The sequence below is a fragment of the Bufo bufo genome, chromosome 4 (genome assembly GCF_905171765.1).
Source record: "Bufo bufo chromosome 4, aBufBuf1.1, whole genome shotgun sequence".
NCBI lineage: Eukaryota > Metazoa > Chordata > Amphibia > Anura > Bufonidae > Bufo > Bufo bufo.
In genome coordinates, this window is record NC_053392.1 from 534,979,270 (window position 1) to 535,001,695 (window position 22,426).

Consider the following 22,426-nt stretch of genomic DNA (forward strand, 5'->3'; position numbering starts at 1 on the left):
AAAATACGTTTTTTTCAACTGGCAAAATGTCGGTATTCACATTGGAACCCAACGGACCTCATTATAGTGAATAGGATCCGGTGGGTGCCTACAGTGTCCAGCATATGCCAGATGCGGCAATTCTGGTAGTCTGTTCTTATGCTGGAATTGTAGCGTGGATGTGTACCTAGCCTCTTGACCCTTGAAAGGGGCAATTCTCAACACAACCACGGGGTGGCTGCCCACAGACATATATAGCATAGACATCTCGGGACACAGTATTGTAAAATCATGATTTTTTAAAAGCTGGTCATCTCGCTCCATTTCAAGATATGTTGAGCCAGGAGGAAAGGTAAGAAAGGACACATCTGTGGCTACTTTCTATCGACAACTCCCCCATTTTAGCTCTGCATTACATTTTAATAATTCTATCTAAATGTGAATATAAAGTGGAATAACAACCCCAATATTATTTGTCAAATTTATTATATATACTTATATCTATGAATATTGTACATATTTCATTAGCATGTCTTAAATATTGTTGGAGAATTTTATTGATTAAATACAAATTTTGCTGTGATTATTTCATAACTGGAATTTAAATGTTTTTTTATTATTATTTTGGGAACACTAAGTAATGATAATGAAAGGGCCTTAAATATTTGCAAACCACTCTAGTCTTCAGATGTGCCTTAAAACTGTGTGCAAGCAAAAGAGACAGTCGACACGGAAACAGAGGTGGGGCATTTCCAAAAGGATTATAAAAGTAGGAATTTTTGAAAATGTTCGGTAAATTACACCTGGTTTTGGAACTGGCACAAGGTTTACATGACATCAAAAAACTGCAAATTATCAAAAGTATTATACAGAAAATTACAAATTCATTTCAAAATACGTTACACTCCTACTGTTGAAAAAAAGTGCATTTTACCTCAAAGAAGATTTTATACTGTTTAAATAAATGACACTAAATTCCCTTTGTTTCAAATAAGCTCCGGGGGGATATGTTTGGGACTAATATCTAAATTCACGTCAAAACAAACTTTGTAAAAATTCTGCATTGTCAATCAATAAAAAAAAAACCAAAGAAACCAAAGCAAAAGAGTGAAAAGTGAGGTTTCTGTTTCAGCACCCCCCAGCGTTTCATCTTGTAGTCATTGTACTGAAATATAGGCAGTTATGAATTTTTAGCTGCTTCGGTTTTGCATTTGTTGTGTTTTCTGAAGTTGGCGTTTATTTCTTCTTCCTCCATAGCCTGCCCTAAGAAACATGAGCTTAATGATGTCTGTATTGCCTCATTAATGGTATAATACACGACTGAGGTCCTGAGAGGTTCAAGAATGGATGTCTTAATAGGTCTTGTGCTGTTGCTCTCTGTGATGGCTCCCTCACCAACATCAAGTCTAGGAATCCACGTAGCACTGAAGAAACCTATGAATAGGAATTAGAGACATGCTGAGACTAGAAATTTAGGACGTCTGACAGCGGGAATACTGCTTAAGTACATCTGGGGTGAATATAGTAAAAATGGGCAACTACTTGAAAAAAATTTACCTTTTTTATTTTACCTTTGTGAGTTAGAGGAAAGCCTGTAGAAGAGCAAGACTTGTCCACATTTTCTAATGTCGTAAAATGGAACAAAAATTTGCCACAATTTGGTGCATTTTGGGCACAATTGAGTGCATAGAGGAGTCTGTCACCAACATTTCACACTCTACACCGCTTGTATTGCCTTTTTGCACACAAACAGATGACCATAACGGTACTTTTGTTGTTTTAGTCCAAATTTCTAAAGCTGCAAAAACTAAGTTTTAATGGCCAGACGAGGCTGGAGAGGCGTTAGGAGCGCAAAATGCTGAGGACCCTGGGCACTTACAGCCTTGACACTGGCCCTAGGCACTTGCGAGCCCTCATTTCCATACCATTAGAACCTTGGAAGAGTTGAATTTTTTTTAACCATTTTGGGGCCCATATAGTGTATGAAGTAATTTTTGATATTTTATTTTTAAGGGGAAGATAAAAAAGCATCAATTTTAACATTATTTTGTATGATTTATTTTTTACGGCATTCTCTGTGTGGTGTATAAAGAACATGATAACTGTATTGTGTGGATCAGTATGATGATTGCAAATTTACTCTCTGCAGTTTTTATGTTATACTACTTGCACAAAATGCTTGTTTTTACAAAATAATTTGTTTTTATGTCGTTGCATTCCAAAACCCAGAACATTTTTATTTTTTTGACCACAAAACCATGTGAGGGGCTGAGGGCTAATATAACAGATTCCTCTCTAGTGATAATCATTATACTGTAGTGTGTAACAGATATCGCTAAAGTAGTCCAAATATTGTGTGGTCAAGATAAGATATGGACAGGAGGAACAGTGTAAAATGGAAACTTTATTGATGTTTGTTTGTGTGGGGCACAAGTGTTTGGTGTGACTTATTTGACACCATGGTGTCAATACATGGCCCAATTTAGTGCAGAGGGGTAAATAGATGGCAGAGAAGTACCGAAGGAATGTCACCCTCCCCCTGAGGTTATGAGAGAGGATGTTTTTTCTCTCCTCCCTTCAACCTTTCAGCTCCCTCACTGCCCCCCTCTCCTCTTCCAAGCAGGCTAGAGATGTGAGCCTTGTTTGAAAGCTGGCAATCTGGCAATTAAAACAAGACCAAGATCACAGGATTAGTTCCTATATATCAGGAGACATAGCCTTTAGAAACCAGGTCAGGAGTAAAAGCAGCTAAAACCTGCTTTCACTTTCAGCTGCTACACAGCCAGAGATATGAAGGGTTGAAGCAGCCATCCCTCACCCTGCTGCCTGGGCTGAATTGTTTGATCCTTTCCTCAAACCCCAAGCAGCGCTCAGGCATAACTGTTAGGGGATAAGCAGGGGAAAGAACAGTTAAATAGTGAGACCAGAATGTTCTTACCTGATGCACGTCTTTTACTCTTGGTGGCAAGTTATCGCGTATCCGGCGCATTGCCTGCAATGGCGGTTCATTGAAGTAAGGAGGTTCTCCATCAATCATTTCTATCACCATGATCCCAAGTGACCATATATCTACCTAGAAGGTGTAAGTAAGTTAATAAAAGTATTTCCTATTCATGGCTAACCTTGGTTCCTAGTTGTAACACAGTTCTGTATAGGCAAAACAGAACTCCCTACTACTTTACAAATTTTTCAAATATAAAAATCTATGTGCCCATAATTACACTGGAGATTACTTATGAGTGACTTATGCTTAGAAAAAGGCTTCAGTTGGATTAAAGGGTATCTGTCAGCTCCAAAACACCCCCCAAACTAGAGTAAGCTATGTATAGTGTGAGTATTGCTGTCCAAATATGTAATTTTTATCTTCATACTCAATTGCAGTCTGACACTGTGCTCCCACAAACCTGCAGTAAAATGCATTGAGGGGACTCCCCCGGAGTCTGGTTTGTGGGAGCACAACGTCAGAATGCAAGTGAGTGTGAAGACAAGAATTATATAACCAGACTCAACGTCATTTACACTATACACCACTTACTCCTGAAAGTGGAGGGGCGCGGGAATTTCTTAAGACAATCGTTTCATATGCCGGTTGAAAAATTACCCCCACTTAATAGAAATGTATAATTACTTAACACCTTAGGCTACTTTCATACTTGCGTTTTGGGTGGATCCGTCATGGATCTGCAAAAACTGATCCGTTACAATAATACAACCGCATGCATCCATCATGAACGGATCCGTTTGTATTATCTGTAACATAGCCATGACCGATCCGTCATGAACTCCATTCAAAGTCAATGGGAGACGGATCAGTTTTCTATTGTGCCAGAGAAAACGGATCCGTCCCCATTGACTTACATTGTGTGCTCAGTTTACATTGGCTCAGTTTCGTCAAGCGGACAGCAAAACGCTGCAGGCAGTGTTTTGGTGTCTGCCTTCAGAGCGGAATGGAGACTGATCGGAGGCAAACTGATGCATTCTGAGCGGATCCTTTTCCATTCAGAATGCATTAGGGCAAAACTGATCTGTTTTGGACCGCTTCTGAGAGCCCTGAACGGATCTCACAAACAGAAAGCCAAAACACAAGTGTGAAAGTAGCCTTAATAATATCCCTCTTCTAGGTGGGCACTAAATATTTTTCTCCATTAACAGGAAATTAATTTGGTAATTAAGTTTCCTTGTAGTTTGTACCACAAATACAGTATATGCACTTCCAGACCAATGATTTCTTCTAAGAAGATAGCTGCCTGTATCCAGCTCTGGAAATGAGAAATATAATAAAGAGAAGAATAGTCTAGATGCAGCTAATGGGAACACAATAGGGTCATTAAGGAGGACCTGTCACTGCTCTTCTGTTATTCCTCCTAGAAATTCATGACTAAATTGACAATTAAGAGTAACCATTCCCTTTGTGAAAGTGCTATGCTCTACACAATCTGGCACTGGCTGGACAGTGTGTCAGGACACAACCTAAAAGTTGCCCATTTATACATATTTAAAAAAAAAGAAAAATAACAGGAGGAATAGCACAATGCTCCAGAACTGTTATTTCAAAAATAATTCCAGTATATACAAAAACAGAATGGTGACAGGAAATATTATTACAAAAATGATCTGTCACATAAGAAAATTACTTAAAGGGAGCCTGTCAGGTCATTTTCACCAATATAACTAACAGCATTGCTCCACAGAAGATAGCAAACATATTCCAAACATCCCTATTTTGTGTCTATATTCCATGTCCAGGAATAGTACTTTTATTCTGCTAGAAAACGGCTCCCAAGTGCCAAGCTGGGCAGGCTTTGCTATTCCAAGGGCCCAAAGCAAACCAGAAGGAAGAGGGGACGGCTGCTTTAGCTGTTCTTATGGGCCTGAAAGCTGCCATTCCAACAATACCAGAATCACAGCATTAGATCCACTACATAGGAAGATATAGCTGTTAGAAATCTGGTTGGTAGTGAATGCAGCTGAAAGTGAAAGTAATAACAGGTTTCCCGACTTTCACTCCCGATTTAATGCTAACAGTGATATCATACGATGTAGTGGATATAATGCTGTGATTCTGGTATTATTTGAAAGCTTAGAATGCCAGCTATATCTCTAGCTGCTACCAATCTCAAGATATGAGCAACTAAAGCAGCCGTCCCCTCTTCAAACTGGTTTGCTTTGGGCACTTGGAACATCAAAGCTAGCTGAGCTGGGCACTTGGGAGCAGTTTTTCAGCAGAATAAAACTACTTTTCCTGGACACAGAATAAAGACACAAAGTGCACACAGGGATGAGGGATGTTTGGAATATGTTTGCTATCTTCTGTGGGGCAATGCTATTATATTAGTGAAAATGACCTGACAGACTCCATTTATATTGGTTGTCTCATTAAGGCAAAAAAGCCATAAGGGCATGGAGATCATCCTACTTGGAACCCTCTCTTTGAACCAGATAACTAAAGATGACACCCGCCCTTCATTAACCCCTTCCTGCAATATCACGTACATGTACCCAGCCTGAGGGCTGGGTCTCCTAGGCAACTGTCAGTGTCTTACTGTGTAAGACGCTGACAGTTCAATTCAGTAGAATACATAATGTATTATACTGAATTGAAACAGGGATCAAACCCTGAAAAGGTGAAGTCCCACAGTGGGACAAATATAAAAAGTAAAAAAAGTGAAAGAGAGTGTTTTTTTTATAATGAAAAAATTAAAGTTTCAAGTAAAAAAAAAAAAGGGTCCTTTTCCCAAAATGAAGTAAAAAAAAAAAAATATAGTAAAAAAATAGGGAAAATAAGAAAAGTAGACATATTAAGTATCGCTGCGTCCGTATCGACCGGCTCTATAAACATATCACATGACCTAACCCCTCAGGTGAACACCATAAAAATAAAAAAATGTGACCTGTGCTAAAAAACAACAACTTTTTTTGTCACCTTACATCACTAAAAGTACAACACCAAGCGATCAAAAAGGCGTATGCTCCCAGATAAGTACCAATCTAACCATCACCTCATCCCGCAAAAAATTAGCCCCTACCTAAGACAATCGCCCAAAAAATTAAAAAAAACTATGGCTCTCAGACTATGGAGACACTAAAACATGATTTTTTGTTTCAAAAATGCTTTTATTGTGTTAAATGTAAAAAAATAAAAAATGTTGACATATTAGGCATCGACGCATCCATAAGGTTGTTATGGATGCATCGATACCTAATATGTCAACATTTTTTATGCTCTAGAAAAATACCACATGACCCAACCCCTCAGCTGAACACCGTAAAAAAGATAAAATAAAAACGGTGTCAAAAAAGCAATTTTTTGTCACCTTACATCACAAAAAGTGTAATATCAAGCGATCAAAAAGTCATATGCACCCCAAAATAGTGCCAATCAAACCGTCATCTCATCCCGCAAAAATTATACCCTACCTAGGAAAATCGCCCAAAAAATAAAAAAACTATGGCTTTTAGATATGGAGACACTAAAACATGATTTTTTTTTGCTTAAGAAATGCTGTTATTGTGTAAAACTTAAATAAATAAAAAAAGTATACATATTAGGTATTGCCACGTCCGTAAGAACCTGCTGTATAAAAATATCACATGACCTAACCCCTCAGATGAACACCGTAAAAAAAAAAGATATTACATAAGTGTAATATCAAGCGATCAAAAAGTCATATGCACCCTAAAATAGTACCAATCAAACCCTGATCTCATACCGAAAAAAAATGAGCCCCTACATAAGACAGTCACCCAAAAAATAAAAAAAACTATGGTTTTCAGAATATGGAGACACTAAAAAAGAATTGTCATTTTTGGTATTGTAGCGTCCGTAACAACCTGCTCTATAAAAATACCACATGATCTAACCTGTCAGATAAATGTTGTAAATAACAAAAAATCAAAACGGTGCTAAAACAGCTATTTTTTGTTACCTTGTCTCACAAAAAGTGTAATATAGAGCAACTAAAAATCATATGTACCCTAAAAAAGTACCAGCAAAACTGCCACCTTTTCACGCAGTTTCCAAAATGGGGTCTTTTTTGGAGTTTCTACTCTAGTGGTGCATCAGGGGGTCTTCAAATGTGACATGGCAACTTAAAAGTATCACAGTGAAATCTGCCCTCCAAAAACCATATGGTGTTCCTTTCCTTCTGCGTCTTGCTTTGTGCCCATATTGTGTTTACTATCACAAATGGGTTCTTCTGTAGACTACAGAATCAGGGTAATAAATATTGAGTTTTGTTTGGCTGTTAACCCTTGCTTTGTTACTGGAAAAAATAGATTAAAATGGAAAATCTGCCAAAAAGTTAAATTCTGAAATTTCATCTCCATTTTCCTTTAATTCTTGTGGAAAACCTAAAGGGTTACCAAAGTTTGTAAAATCAGTTTTGAATACCTTGAGGTGTGTATTTTCCCAAAATGGGATCACTTTTTTGGAGTTTCTACTCTAGGGGGGCATCAGGGGGTCTTCAAATGTGACATGGCAACTTAAAATTATCCCAGTGAAATCTGCCTCCCAAAAACCATATGGCATTCCTTTCCTTCTGCGCCCTTTCCATGTGCCCATACAGCAGTTTACGACCACATATGGGGTGTTTCTGTAAACTACAGATTTAGGGCAATAAGTATTGAGTTTGGTTTGGCTGTTAACCCTTGCTTTGTTACTGGAAAAAATGGATTAAAATGGAAAATCTGCCAAAAAAGTGAAATTCTGAAATTTCATCTACATTTTAATTCTTGTGGAAGACCTAAACGGTTAACAAAGTTTGTAAAATCAGTTTTGAACACAAATATGCAGTAGACATATGGGAAATGTAAAGTAATAACCATTTTAGGGGGTATCACTATTGGAAAATTGGAATTTTGAAAATTATGAATTTTTCCAAATTTTTGGTAAACTTGGTATTTTTTTTTATAAATAAAAATGAAATAATTTGACTCAATTTTACCACTGTCATGAAGCACAATATGTGACGAGAAAACAATCTCTGAATGGCCTGGATAAGTAAAAGCGTTTTAAAGTTATTACCACATAAAGTGACACGTGTCAGATTTGCAAAATTAGGCTGGGTCCTGAAGGTGAAAAATGGCTGTGTCCTGAAGGGGTTAATTGTTTGACTACAGACTCATTTGTGCCTCTTAATGGTACATGTTACCACCTAACCTCTGTTCCATAAGGGAGTCTTGATATAACTTCTGGGGCCATCCAGTATGGAGTTCCAACAAGAGACTTTCTTTTGGGAACTTCCTTGGATACTTGTGCACAGAATCCAAAATCAGAAAGCTTTATCTGCAAACATAAAAAAAATTCAGATTTCTTCCTGAAGTCATGAATATGCTGTGCAGTATGCTATTAGTTCAATTTCAAAGTCCGCAGCATGATGGTACCATTATAATTGGTTCATTAATGGCTCTAATTACCAGGCATTGTACTGTAAATCTCACTTACCCTGCCGTCACTGGTCAGCAGGATAGAGTCGCTCTTTATATCCCTGTGAATTACTCCCTGATTATGCAGGTAGGACAATGCTTTCAGAACAGACAAACACACTGTGGCTATTTGTTCCTCATTCATCCTGGAAAATAAGATTTACAGATGTAAATTGTAACAACCAATAGACGGTAACTGAAAAATATGGCACACAAAACTTTTGGATCTAAAGGGCTTATCACATTACATTTCATAAATCAATTTTACTGAATAAGTTATAGAATAAGTTATAAACTGCACCACGAATTACTGGCTCCCACAAATGGTGGTATATAGAACGTAGGAAGCATCCATACACAGCATCCAGGCAAAGAAAAACACTGCTTTATCTCCTGTAAGGATTTCACCTTCAGGACTTTACTATCTCCACTGTTATTAACTTGGGAGTGAGAACAGCAATTCATCAACGTCGTGGTAAGATCATTTACATTTTGTTCCTGACTTTTCTTCCTGTGAGTAATGCTTAAGCTAATGGATCTTCTTAAACCTGCAGCTTGCTGCTGGCCTTGGTGACCTTGGACGAGATTTTATCTTACTTTGCCCCAAGCAATACCTATGAAATCTAAAAGTAACCATAAAACTTCACTGGCTGCCAAGTACAAAACAAACTGCATTGTTCACATACGCTTCTAAAGGTCATTTTACAAGGACAATCATCGAGGCTGAATAATCGTTACTATGATCATTCGTTCCCATCAGTTTTCTTGTTTGTCGACTGCATATCCCTGTTTACACAGGACAATGTGCTGCCGATTTTGCTTGCAACTGGTGGCACATTTATACTGGCCAATTATTGGGAAACGAGAGCAGGTACAAACGCTCATCCCGGATAATTGTACCGATCCTCAGCCAGTGTACAACGGACCTAACATACCTACTGTACAATAAGGATATACAGATATACAGCGCAGAGAGTGTCATCTCTTCAGCAGTGGTTCCACAGGATTAATGCTGGGGGCCAAATTTTAATACTGTGCTGTAATTTTAGAATACACTATAGTTATATAAACATATGTAAACCCCTTTGATTTGTTCTTTTTATATTTTAGGGGTGATTTCTATCTAGTACGAGAGCTGACATTATACTATCCATTATAGTACAAGACTTGTGATATACAAAAGGCCTATAGTGACTAATGGACAACAGCGCTTCTATTTGTCCCACTGTTACATCATGCTGCAATGTTATACTGTAAAATATGAGATACACAAGGGGGGTGGGGGGTCAATTGAACGGAGTTCAACTGACCAAGGGAGATGGAGAAATGTACGAAAGCGCCAAACCAAGCTGAGAGTGGGTGGAGAATGTAATGTCTTGGTGGTACAGTAGTACACAATATATAAAAAATACAAGGTAGATTAAAAAAGACAGACAGACAAAGGTCACTTCCCGCAACGGTATCAGCAGGAGATTAAAAACAAGTGGTTAAAAACAAGAAATATGAGATAAAGTGGATGGGAAACATCCAGTTAGGTACTTACTTCACTGGGGGGTCGTCAGCAGGATAAGCACATGACACCTGTGACGGTTCCCCCCTGGCCAGGATCGTGTGTAGCATCTCAGTGAATAATGGCAGCGAGGCACAGCGCTTCTGATCAAATCACTGCTCAACGCGTTTCGGGGATCAAGGTTTCCCCTTCATCAGGAGCAAGAAAGAATCATTCTTGCTCCTGATGAAGGGGAAACCTTGATCCCCGAAAAGCGTTGAGCCATATATTATACAATAAAGGTGATTTGATCAGAAGCGCTGTGCCTCGCTGCCATCATTCACTGAGATTCTACACACGATCCTGGCCAGGGGGGAACCGTCACAGGTGTCATGTGCTTATCCTGCTGACGACCCCGCAGTGAAGTAAGTGCCTAACTTTGTCTGTCTGTCTGTTTTAATCTACCTTGTATTTTTTATATATTGTACTGTACCACCAAGACATTACATTCTCCACCCACTCTCAGCTTGGTTTGGCGCTTTCGTACGTTTCTCCATCTCCCTTGGTCAGTTGAACTCTGTTCAATTGACCCCCCCCCCCTTGTGTATCTCATTTTTACATAGAGTGCCTTCATTGGACACTTCTTCAGCTGCCTTCCTTGCGCTACTCAGACCTACTGTACCACCCTGTACCACCACTGTCGCCTACTTTCACACACTCTGGGGATTTTTCCAGATCCTTGAGTGGTTGAATAAACTTCCCTTTTTTCTTCCTAATACTGTAAAATATTTCATTTAAAGGGACCCTGTCACTAAATAAGATGTCTAATCTGCAGGCAGTATGTTATAAAGCTGAGAAAATTGGTATACAGTTTTGTGGGAAAAGATTCAGCATAACTTGTAACGTGTTCATTTATATCACTGCTCATTCTATGCTTAGGAGTCCAGTGGGAGGTCCTACTCATTGACTGACAGCCTTCCCTGTCCATACAGATATACTGTAGCTGTCAAATCGAATAAGACCGGAAACTGGACTCCTAGAATGAGAGGGAATTCTAATGAATGATATACAAATTACATAGAATATTTTCCCAAAAACTATATATCAGTCTGCTCCGCTCCTCCTCTTCTATAACATGTTACCTGCAGCTCAGACCATATGCTCAATGTGAAAGATTCCCTTTAAAATGCTGTTCATGGATCTTACATGATGATCGGTCTTACTGTAGCTCAATATTCTATAACTTACCGTGTATGTGTAACAATGTCCGTCAGTGCTCCACCTTCAAGGAACTCCATAACGACCCACAACTCATCACCAACCAGGTAACTGTTATACATGTCAACAACATTTTCATGATGGTAATCTCTCATAATCACTACCTGTGAAAACAAAAAATCTAGATGGACTACACTTAGAAAGGTAAAGTTGTATGGAGCATGGACTATTGCTACAGAGCCAGCATAATAAGGCTATTAAATGTCGCCCCTTCACATATATCCGGCGATCCTGTTCAGTTACCCTAAGACGTGAAGCAGAAAATGGCGGAGGGGGAACAGGTCAAAACTCATCCAAAAATTTTCAAAGGGATCGTTTTCATACATCTGACACATCAGTTGTGATTCTAGATGTCAAGTAGAAGAATTCTGCGCACTCAGTTTTTTTGTTTGGCGCTATCAGTGTATAGATGCGCGATCTGTGCACATTTATCGGTTGTGTCCAGCTCCGGCATAAAACAACTTTCCAGGCACAACTGAAATATGTGAAGCAGGCCTTACAAAGGATAAAGAAAGGTGAATGAGACCATATTGAAGATAGTTCAGGACCTTTATCTATAATCAGGGTGGCTACAGAGAGCATCTCTCACTCTAGAGGAACTTGCACACCCATAAGATTAAAGCCCCCTTACATTATCATTTGTAGGAACGCTCGTTCCTGATAATTGGCCCTTGTGAAGGTGCTGCCAATCACCATTCATTGGGTAAAAGCATTGTTGATGCAAACACCAAAATGATCACTTATGGGAGGCAGATCGTCCTGTGTAAACAGGCATCTGCTACCTGAAAATAATGTTCAATGCTCACAGGAGCGATCGCTCATCCTCATACAGAGGAGATGATTGCCACACGTAACTGCAGCTCTCACCTCCACTCAGGATCAGGAACAAATGGTTCATTCCCAATAATGTGCTGCTAAGTCGGCCTGTGTAAAGGCAATTTTAGAATGATAGATCATTGATTTAAATATGCCTTTAAGAGGCATTCCGTTTTAATCCGTCATAATAGAAGGCAAGTATAACAGATACATCTGGTTTCTGTTATGCAGGACTTAAAACAAAGCCCTGCATAATAGAAACCAGATGCATCCATTATGCTTGGTTATAGTCTTCTATTATGGCGGATCAAAATGGAATGCCTCTTAAAGGCTTCCGTTTTGCATTCCATCTACAAATTCCGTTATATTCCTCTATAACGGAATCCATAACGGAAATTCCCTCACCACCCAAACACTGAAACCAAACCTGTAAAGTTCGGGTTTGCTCATCCCTGCCTGTAACTCATACCATGCATAGTGATAGTCTGCTACTGGGCTCTATCTATTGGAGGGGTTTTCTGGTTCTTTAAAATTGATGGCCTGATGGCCTCAGGGTAGACCATCAACATTAGAACAGTGGGTGTCTGACTTTTGGCAGTTCCACATCCCCTCCACTTCTTAATCGGCACAGTTCTGTACTTTTATTAGCGGCTGTGTCCAGTATTATACAGATGCAGCAAGGTTAACACACAAACTCTTAACTCAAATTTCTTAACTCATCGCGTTATCTTGAAACAAAAGCCATTGAAAATCAACTGAATGTCTTTGCTTAACGCATTTCGTTTAGATAACACGTCTCATTCATGTGTGTTAACTCTACTACATCTGTAGCTTTGTCCCATTTAACTGACCTGTAATACCAGACAAAGCCGCCACTAAAAGTATGGATCTATACTGTAAGAGGCAGGGTAAACAATGGCGGAAATGGGGTACTTCAAACAGGCAACAGGGGAGGGGGAAGCTGAGAGTCAGCCCCCCCCCCCCCCCCACCAGTCTAAAATGTAAGGCCTATTCATCTATGTTGATGAACTGGAAAACCTAACTAAGTTACAGGGTGGGCAATAAGGGTCTCTGAGCTCAGGAAAGAGTAGGACTCTATTTACATTGCAAAGTCAAAGGGAAGGCGTCATCAGAAAATGATCCATTGTTTAAATCAGACATTTTTTTTTAATTGTTGGTGATTTTTGTTGTTATTGCCTAGGAGGGTTGATCATGTTGATTAAATTGTTATCTGTTTCATGGCTATACCATTAACTGCTGCAGTGATGTACTAGTTTTTATATTTATGCAAATGAGTAACTGGCAGAAGTTCTTGGAGCACCGCTACCGCTACGCCCCTCCATTTATAAAAGGCCTGTGTTCTTGTCCTGTGACTGACAAATACTCACTGTTGGTCCAGCGTTAATATGTTATATCCAGTCACTGGTGTTAGTGTGTATTACAAAATCCTAGTGGAATGCATGATTTTGCTAACGTGCTGTGGCTTATATTTGCGTGCCTGCAATTATTGGTGGCAGCGGCGCCTCTGCAGGAGGGAGTGAGCACTGCTCTTCTGTATGTGAAAATGTGGAACAGTTAACCTGGAAGTGGAGGTGTCTGGTTTAATAGGATTGACCATGCTGACAGCGCCTCATATATATATATATATATATATATATATATATACACAGGATCCGCCATTCATAACAGGTGATATCACAACTTATCTGCTCCCTCCTGACCTCTGCACAGGTTGCCTGGAAAAATCTCCAATAGAAATCAATGAGGTCAGCCCCAGCTGTGTCTTTGGCTCATGTGGCTGCTCTCACAGAACAGGAGGACCTGATGTATTTTATGCCTAGTGGCCAGTGAGAAAATTGCATGGTTTTAGGATTATTTTTTTAAATATAGATCAGGACATTTAAAAAAAAAATTGTTAACAAAAATACTTAATTTAAAAAAAATTATTTTTCTGATGACACATTTTCTTTAACTATTACAGTCATATTTTTCATTTATAATTGGAGGTGCACTTTATTAAATGCAGTCTCTGCACAGGACACAAACTATTCCTCATCTAACCCTTAGGCCTCATGCACACGACCGTATTTTTTTGCGGTCCACAAAACGGGGTTCCGTTTTCCCGTGATCCGTGACCGTTTTTTTCGTCCGTGGGTCTTCCTTGATTTTTGGAGGATCCACGGACATGAAAAAAAAGTCGTTTTGGTGTCCGCCTGGCCGTGCGGCGCCAAACGGATCCGTCCTGAATTACAATGCAAGTCAATGGGGACGGATCCGTTTGACGTTGACACAATATGGTGCCATTTCAAACGGATCCGTCCCCATTGACTTTCAATGTAAAGTCTGGAGTCCCTTTTATACCATCGGATCGGAGTTTTCTCCAATCCGATGGTATATTTTAACTTGAAGCGTCCCCATCACCATGGGAACGCCTCTATGTTAGAATATACTGTCGGATATGAGTTAGATCGTGAAACCTCATTTCCGACAGTATATTCTAACACAGAGGCGTTCCCATGGTGATGGGGACGCTTCTAGTTAGAATATACTACAAACTGTGTACATGACTGCCCCCTGCTGCCTAGCAGCATCCGATCTCTTACAGGGGGCCGTGATCAGCACAATTAACCCCTCAGGTGCCACACCTGAAGGGGTTAATTGTACTATCATATCCCCCTGTAAGAGATCAGGGCTGCCAGGCAGCAGGGGGCAGACCCCCCCCCTCCCCAGTTTGAATATCATTGGTGGCCAGTGCGGCCCCCCCCCCTTCCATTGTAATAATATGTTGGTGGCACAGTGTGCCCCCCCTGCCCCCCCCCCTTCCTCCCTCTATTGTAATAATTCGTTGGTGGCACAGTGTGCGCCCCCCCGCCCCCCTCTATTGTAATAATTTGTTGGTGGCACAGTGTGCGCCCCCCCCCCCCTCCTCCCTCTATTGTAATAAATCGTTGGTGGCACAGTGTGCGCCCCCCATTGGCCCCCCCTCCCTCTATAGCATTAACAACATTGGTGGCCAGTGTGCGGCCTCCCATCTCCCCCCCCCGATCATTGGTGGCAGCGGGTTACTAGCAATAGTACAATAGTAAAAGATTCATACTTACCTGGGAGCTGCGATGGTCGTGTCCGGCCGGGAGCTCCTCCTACTGGTAAGTGACGGTTCATTTAGCAATGCGCCGCACAGACCTGTCACTTACCAGTAGGTGGAGCTCCCGGCCGGACACGAACATCGCAGCAGCAGGTAAGTATGAATCTTCTACTATTGTACTATTGCTAAGTAACTGTGACGGTAGTAGAAAATATCCTCGTCAAGCATTCCCTTCTTCCCATAAAAGAAAATCACCCAATATTCCACGAGTAGGAATATCCCTGGAATCGCCGAATAATCCACACATGAGTCAACTTAATGCTGGAACAAGACTGATTTACTGGTACACAGAACTCACAATTTATGCAGCAAAAACTCCTCCTCTGGGCCAGGCTAGATAATTGAGTTTTAAGAATACACACAGCTCAATTATCCTAAAACTCCTCCTCTGGGCCAGGCTAGACAATTGAGTTTTACCAATACACACAGCTCAATTATCTGCTGGCCAGAACATTTACAATTCTTAACAATTTCACACAAGTACTTTCTATCCCACATACAAACATAATCTCAACATCATTGTCCAGTACACGAATACATTCATTCTTGACACTTGGAACCGAACAATATAGTCCTCAAAATAGCAGGGAGAGAATCAAACTGAAGCATATAGGCAATTGCATAAAAGTCCTTCACAATGGCCCCCCTTTTTCTCCCTGCTCCGGCAACTCGGTTGGACCTTTCCTGGTCCAGTAGGGTTGACGGGTTCAGAGCTTTTAGTCCGAGGTTAAATCCGTTTGGCGTGACAATCCATCGGCATTCCCGTTTTGCTTGCCTGGGCGATAATGAATCGTAAAGTCATAGGGCTGTAAGGCCAAGCTCCAGCGTAGCAAACGGGCGTTATCCCCTGAAACCCGGTTAAGCCACACCAAGGGGTTGTGATCGGTGATGAGAGTGAACGCCCGGCCATAAAGGTAAGGTGTGAGCTTTTTGAGTGCCCATACCAAGGCCAAACACTCTTTTTCAATGGTGGCATAACTGACCTCCCTTGGCAACAGCTTCCGACTCAGGTATGCCACCGGGTGCTCTCCTCCATCCTCCCCGATCTGGCTTAGTACTGCCCCCAGTCCAAACATTGAAGCGTCTGTATGGACAATAAATCTTTTGTTAGGATCTGGGGTAACCAACACCGGAGCATTAACCAGAGCAGTCTTTAGTGCTTGGAAAGCCACCTCGCATTCCGGGGACCACAGGACTTGTCTGGGTAGCTTCTTTTTGGTCAAGTCGGTCAGGGGTTTGGCCAGGGCACTATAGTCGGGTACAAAGCGTCTGTAATAGCCGGCTGTGCCTAAGAAAGCCATGACTTGTGTCTTGGTGTGGGGAGTGGGCCAATTGGCAACGGCCTCGATCTTAGCCGGCTCCGGCCGTTGCTTACCACATCCTACTCGGTGGCCCAAATATTGTACCTCCGCCATACCCAAGTGACATTTGTCGGGTTTCAGGGTCAGCCCGGCCCCCCTGATCCTATCTAATACTACCCCTATGTGCTCTAGGTGCGCTTCCCAGGTATCGCTGTGGATGGCGATGTCATCCAGGTAAGCGCATGCAAAGCTCTGGAGACCCCTAAGTAACTGATCCACCATCCGTTGGAAGGTGGCCGGGGCGTTCTTCATCCCGAACGGCATAACCCGGAATTGGTATAGGCCGAACGGGGTGATGAAGGCCGACTTGGGTATGGCATCTTCTGCTAGGGGAATCTGCCAATATCCCTTGCATAGGTCTATTGTGGTCAGATACTTCCCTGCAGAGATACGGTCAAGCAGCTCGTCCATCCGTGGCATCGGATAGGCGTCTGTAACTGTCTTGTCATTGAGGCGCCGGTAATCTACACAGAAGCGGGTTGTCCCATCCTTCTTTGGCACTAAGACTACCGGCGAGGCCCAAGGACTTTCTGAGGGTTCGATTACGCCTAGCCGAAGCATCTCATCTATCTCCTTCCGCATCCCTTCCCGGACTGCTTCGGGGATACGGTAGGGAGGCTGTCTCAGGGGTGCCTGTCCTGGAGTCTCTACCTTGTGTATGGCTAGGAGTGTGTATCCAGGCTCCTGAGAGAATGTGGCCTGTTTTGTTTCTAGTAAGCGGACAGCTTGATCCCGCTCTTGCGGCTCCAGCTGTTCACCTAGCTGGACTTTCTTTATCTGGGTCATCCCTTCGTTACTGCCCAATAGGTCGGGAAGGGGTAGGGTCTCTGTGTCTTCTCCTGCTGGTGCACAGATAGCGGCTACCTCCTCTGCCCGTTCCTGATAGGCCTTGAGCATGTTGATGTGAAAGGTTCGTTTCACATCTTCATCCTCGCAGCTGGCTATCGTGTAGGTAGTGTCGCATATCTGTCCTATAACTTTATAGGGGCCCTGCCAGGCGGCCTGGAGCTTGTCTGTTCGGACCGGCCTTAATACCATGCCCTTTTGGCCTATCTGAAAGCTCCGGTGCCTAGCCCGTCGGTCATACCATACCCTCTGGCGCTGTTGGGCCGCCCGGAGGTTCTCTCGCACTGTCTGGGCTAATTCCTCCATGCGGTCCCTCAGCTCCAGGACATAAGGTACAACCGGGGTCCCCTCAATCTCTGTCTGCCCCTCCCAGTGATCCTTGATGAGATCTAAGGGCCCCCTCACCCGCCTCCCATAGAGAAGTTCGAAGGGTGAGAATCCGGTCGATTCCTGCGGTACCTCTCGGTAGGCAAAGAGAAGGTGTGGCAGGAATCGCTCCCAATCCTTGTATGCCCCCGTGAACGACTTCAACATTTGCTTTAGCGTTCCGTTGAAGCGCTCGCACAGGCCGTTAGTCTGGGGATGGTATGGGGAGCTAGTCAGGGATTTAACTCCACAGGTTTTCCATATCTGCTGGGTTACCTCGGCCGTAAATTGGGTACCTTGGTCGGACAGAACCTCCTTGGGAAAGCCTACTCGGGAAAATACTTTAACTAGGGCCTCTGCTACGGTCTCAGCCTGTATGTTAGAGAGAGCTACCGCTTCGGGGTAACGGGTGGCGTAGTCTACTATGGTGAGTATATACCGCTTGCCGGAACGGCTAGGTTGGGCCAGGGGCCCTATAATGTCCACGGCTACCCTTGTGAACGGTTCTTCAATAATGGGCATGGAAACTAGTTTAGCCTTTGGGTGGTCTCCCTTTTTACCTATACGTTGGCATACCTCGCACGTTTGACAATACGCCCTGACGTCGTCGGACACCCCAGGCCAGAAGAAGTTCTGGGTTATCCGATACCCTGTCTTGCGTATTCCCAAATGGCCTGCCAAGGGTACGTCGTGCCCAATCCTCAATAACTCCTGGCGGTATTTCCGGGGAACTACCAGCTGGCGTTTTTGCTTAGGCCCTGGTGTATTACCCCGGGTCTCGGTGAGCCTGTACAAGCGGCCTTCCTCCCAGATAAATTGCTCCTTCTCTAACCCCCCTTGGCCCCTCCTGGCTTTCTCTCGATACTTTCTGAGGGAAGGGTCTCCGGTCACCTCCCGCCCAAAATCCTCTGGGGTGTCCCAGGGTAGGGGTTCTACAGTCAAGGATAGGTTGGGTTGGCTTACCTGGGTCTCAGTAGGAAGCGGATGGCTCTCGGCAGCGCGACTTTGTGCTCTGGTGGTTACTGCGTGGGCCTCCTGAGCGGGGGTAGAGGCGAACGCCGAAGTCAGGGGGCCAATGTCGTTGCCCAGGATGACTTCAGAAGGTAAGTCTTTCATGACGCCCACATGAACATTGCCAGCTCCCGCACCCCAGTCTAGGTGTACCTGTGCAGTAGGAATACGGTATACTGCCCCCCCTGCCACTCTCACAGCAATTGATTTCCCCGGTTTCTCTGATGCCTTAATAAGGTGTCTTTGTACCAACGTGATGGTTGCCCCACTGTCTCTTAATCCCCGGGCGGTTTTTCCGTTAACCATGACCAGCTGACAATGGTGTTTCCTGTTGTCCGTAATAACAGATTGTACCATGAGGGCTTCGTAAAGGGTGCCCAATGGTTCTTCCTGACCCAGTTCCTGGGGATCCCAAGCCGAGTCTACACAATGGGCTGCTGCTGGTGGGCGGTACCCAGGTCGAGACCAATTTGACCTGGTGTTGTTGTCCATGGGGCAATTCTGCTTGTAGTGACCCAGCTGTTTGCACCGGAAGCAGCGTTGTTCATTGTCCTCCTGGCGTGGATAGCGAGGGCTAGATGTCACCGGTCTGTTAGGAGGTTGGTATCTAGCGGCTGGTGGGTGTGAGGGCACCGTTGGTCGTGGAGGTTGTACCCGTGGTGTGACCGGGTTCGTCTGGCGAGTATCCGCATATTCATCCGCCAACTTAGCGGCCTCTGGTAGAGTCATGGGCCTGCGATCTCTCACCCAGTCTTTGACATCCGTCTGGATGTGATTGTAAAATTGTTCCAGGAGCATTAGTTGTAAAATGTCCTCTGCGGAGGTGGCCTGGCTGCTGTTGACCCAGTTAGAGGCCGACAGGGATAACTGGCATGCCCATTCCACGTAAGAGTCTTTCGTGGTTTTGCGTGAGTCCCTGAACTTTTGTCGGTAGGACTCTGGGGTTACTGCATAACGAGCCAGGAGCACTTCTTTAACCCTGGCGTAGCTATGGATCTCCTGCTCTGGCACGGTCCGGAAAGCATCAGAAGCTTTGCCTGACAGTTTGCCTGACAATACTGCGACCCACTCTCCTCTATCTATTCGGTGCAGGTTACATTGTCGCTCAAAATCTGCCAGGTAATTATCAATGTCACAGTCTTTTTCATCAAAAGCTTTAAAAGCGCTAAACGGAATCTTCCTTGTGTCTGCTGTGCTGTACTCACTGTTTGGAGAATGTGCGGCTGCTCGTTGGACTGCTGACAATTTTAACTGTAGCTCTGCGTCTCTTATTTGTTTAGCCTCCTCCGCTAACAGGTTCATCACTTTCAGCACCACATCCGCCGTTGGGTTCGGACCGAACCATGCTAGCTTCTCTCTCATTGCCTTGTTGGCTGGTGATTCCTCCTCCTGAATCACTGGTGTCCCCATCTCTTGTACTGCTGGCGTTGCTGCAACCAAGTTCTCCTGGTCTAGCTCCATTAATTTCTGCTATAATGACCCGCTTGGTTTTGTTGCTAGCAATCCTTCCATGGACTTCCAGTAGTTCTTTCAGTGTATTTCTTTTAAGCAGGGTGTACCAGCCTTCCATTCACTGTTCCCAGTGTCTGCTTGGAATCCTGGTGTAAAGGAAAGTAGAAGGGAAAATCCCGCTGCTGCCAACCAATTGTGACGGTAGTAGAAAATATCCTCGTCAAGCATTCCCTTCTTCCCATAAAAGAAAATCACCCAATATTCCACGAGTAGGAATATCCCTGGAATCGCCGAATAATCCACACATGAGTCAACTTAATGCTGGAACAAGACTGATTTACTGGTACACAGAACTCACAATTTATGCAGCAAAAACTCCTCCTCTGGGCCAGGCTAGATAATTGAGTTTTAAGAATACACACAGCTCAATTATCCTAAAACTCCTCCTCTGGGCCAGGCTAGACAATTGAGTTTTACCAATACACACAGCTCAATTATCTGCTGGCCAGAACATTTACAATTCTTAACAATTTCACACAAGTACTTTCTATCCCACATACAAACATAATCTCAACATCATTGTCCAGTACACGAATACATTCATTCTTGACACTTGGAACCGAACAATATAGTCCTCAAAATAGCAGGGAGAGAATCAAACTGAAGCATATAGGCAATTGCATAAAAGTCCTTCACAGTAACCATGGCAACCAGGACTGTAGTAGCGTCCTGGTTGCCATGGTTACAGATCGGAGCCCCAGCGATTAAACTGGGACTCCGATCGGAACTCCGCTGCCACCAATGATGAGGGGGGGGAGATGGGAGGCCGCACACTGGCCACCAATGTTGTTAATGCTATAGAGGGAGGGGGGCCGATGGGGGGCGCACACTGTGCCACCAACAAATTATTACAATAGAGGGAGGGAGGGGGGGGGGCACACACTGTGCCACCAACCTATTATTACAATAGAGGGGGGGGGGGGGGCCACACTGGCCACCAATGATATTCAAACTGGGGAGGGGTGGGAGGGTCTGCCCCCTGCTGCCTGGCAGCCCTGATCTCTTACAGGGGGCCGTGATCAGCACAATTAACCCCTTCAGGTGCCGCACCTGAAGGGGTTAATTGTGCTGATCACGGCCCCCTGTAAGAGCAGGGGGCAGTCTTGTACACAGTTTGTAGTGTATTCTAACTAGAAGCGTCCCCATCACCATGGGAACGCTTCTGTGTTAGAATATACTGTCGGTTCTGAGTTTTCACGAAGTGAAAACAAAGCTTTGAAAAAGCTTTTATGCAGACGGATCTTCGGATCCGTCTGTATAAAAACTAACCTACGGCCACGGATCACGGACACGGATGCCAATCTTGTGTGCATCCGTGTTCTTTCACGGACCCATTGACTTGAATGGGTCCGTGAACCGTTGGCCGTGAAAAAAATAGGACAGGTCATATTTTTTTCACGGCCAGGAAACACGGATCACGGATGCGGCTGCAAAACGGTGCATTTTCCGATTTTTCCACGGACCCATTGAAAGTCAATGGGTCCGCGAAAAAAAACGGAAAACGGCACAACGGCCACGGGTGCACACAACGGTCGTGTGCATGAGGCCTAATTCACAGAGGTGAAATCCAAGGAATAAGATTTAACAAGGTACTTTATCTTTAAAGTGAAAAATAAACCTGATGGAACCTAATGCAGAGCGTGGGAGTACTTTTTTAGTATTGCAAATGCCTCCTACCTCATTAAAGAGCAGCTCTCTTCTCTGCTGTTTCCTGAGATCCATTTTTTTCACAGCGACTTGCTTTCCTGTGTGCTTTTCGGTAGCAATACAGACAATACCTGTTGAGCCCTCTCCAATTTTAATAAAGTCATCCAGATATTCTCTAGGGTCCCCAGGACTGACCACAAGCTGAAGGGCTGCTCTAAACTGTTCATGGGACACTCTTGATGGCTGCTGATCTGAGGATGAGCCCCAGCTGGGGGGAGGGTAAATACTGGATGACGTACTCGGAGAACTGGGGTAAGAGCCTGAAGACATGTAGTGGGGGCTGCCATGAAGCGGAGGCTGATGGTAGGGAGATGGCTTATGGTATACTGATGGATACTGGTAACTACTTGATGGATAGTTGGGTTTGTTTTGTGACTGAGGTAGCTTTGTAGGACCTCGAGGATACGTGTCAGATCCAGTGAGTGGAGGGCTCAAGGATACCTGTGCTCGATCATAGTCTGCCTGCAAAGAAATGGAAAGAAAAATCACACT

General features: G+C 43.5%; 1 protein-coding gene across 2 annotated transcripts in view; it reads right to left on the reverse strand.

Moving 5' to 3' along the window:
- Window positions 1–344: 344 nt before the first annotated feature.
- Window positions 345–22,426, reverse strand: part of PAK5 (p21 (RAC1) activated kinase 5) — a 222,628-nt gene continuing 200,546 nt past the window's right edge. For both annotated transcript variants that reach the window (XM_040429873.1, XM_040429872.1), the window contains exons 5-10: window positions 21,905–22,396; window positions 11,141–11,274; window positions 8,423–8,549; window positions 8,138–8,263; window positions 2,918–3,052; window positions 345–1,413 (exon numbers count right to left, since the gene is read on the reverse strand). In XM_040429873.1, the coding sequence (XP_040285807.1) occupies window positions 1,258–1,413; window positions 2,918–3,052; window positions 8,138–8,263; window positions 8,423–8,549; window positions 11,141–11,274; window positions 21,905–22,396 (1,170 nt within the window). In that variant the 3' untranslated portion in view covers window positions 345–1,257. The remainder of the gene's footprint in view (window positions 1,414–2,917; window positions 3,053–8,137; window positions 8,264–8,422; window positions 8,550–11,140; window positions 11,275–21,904; window positions 22,397–22,426) is intronic.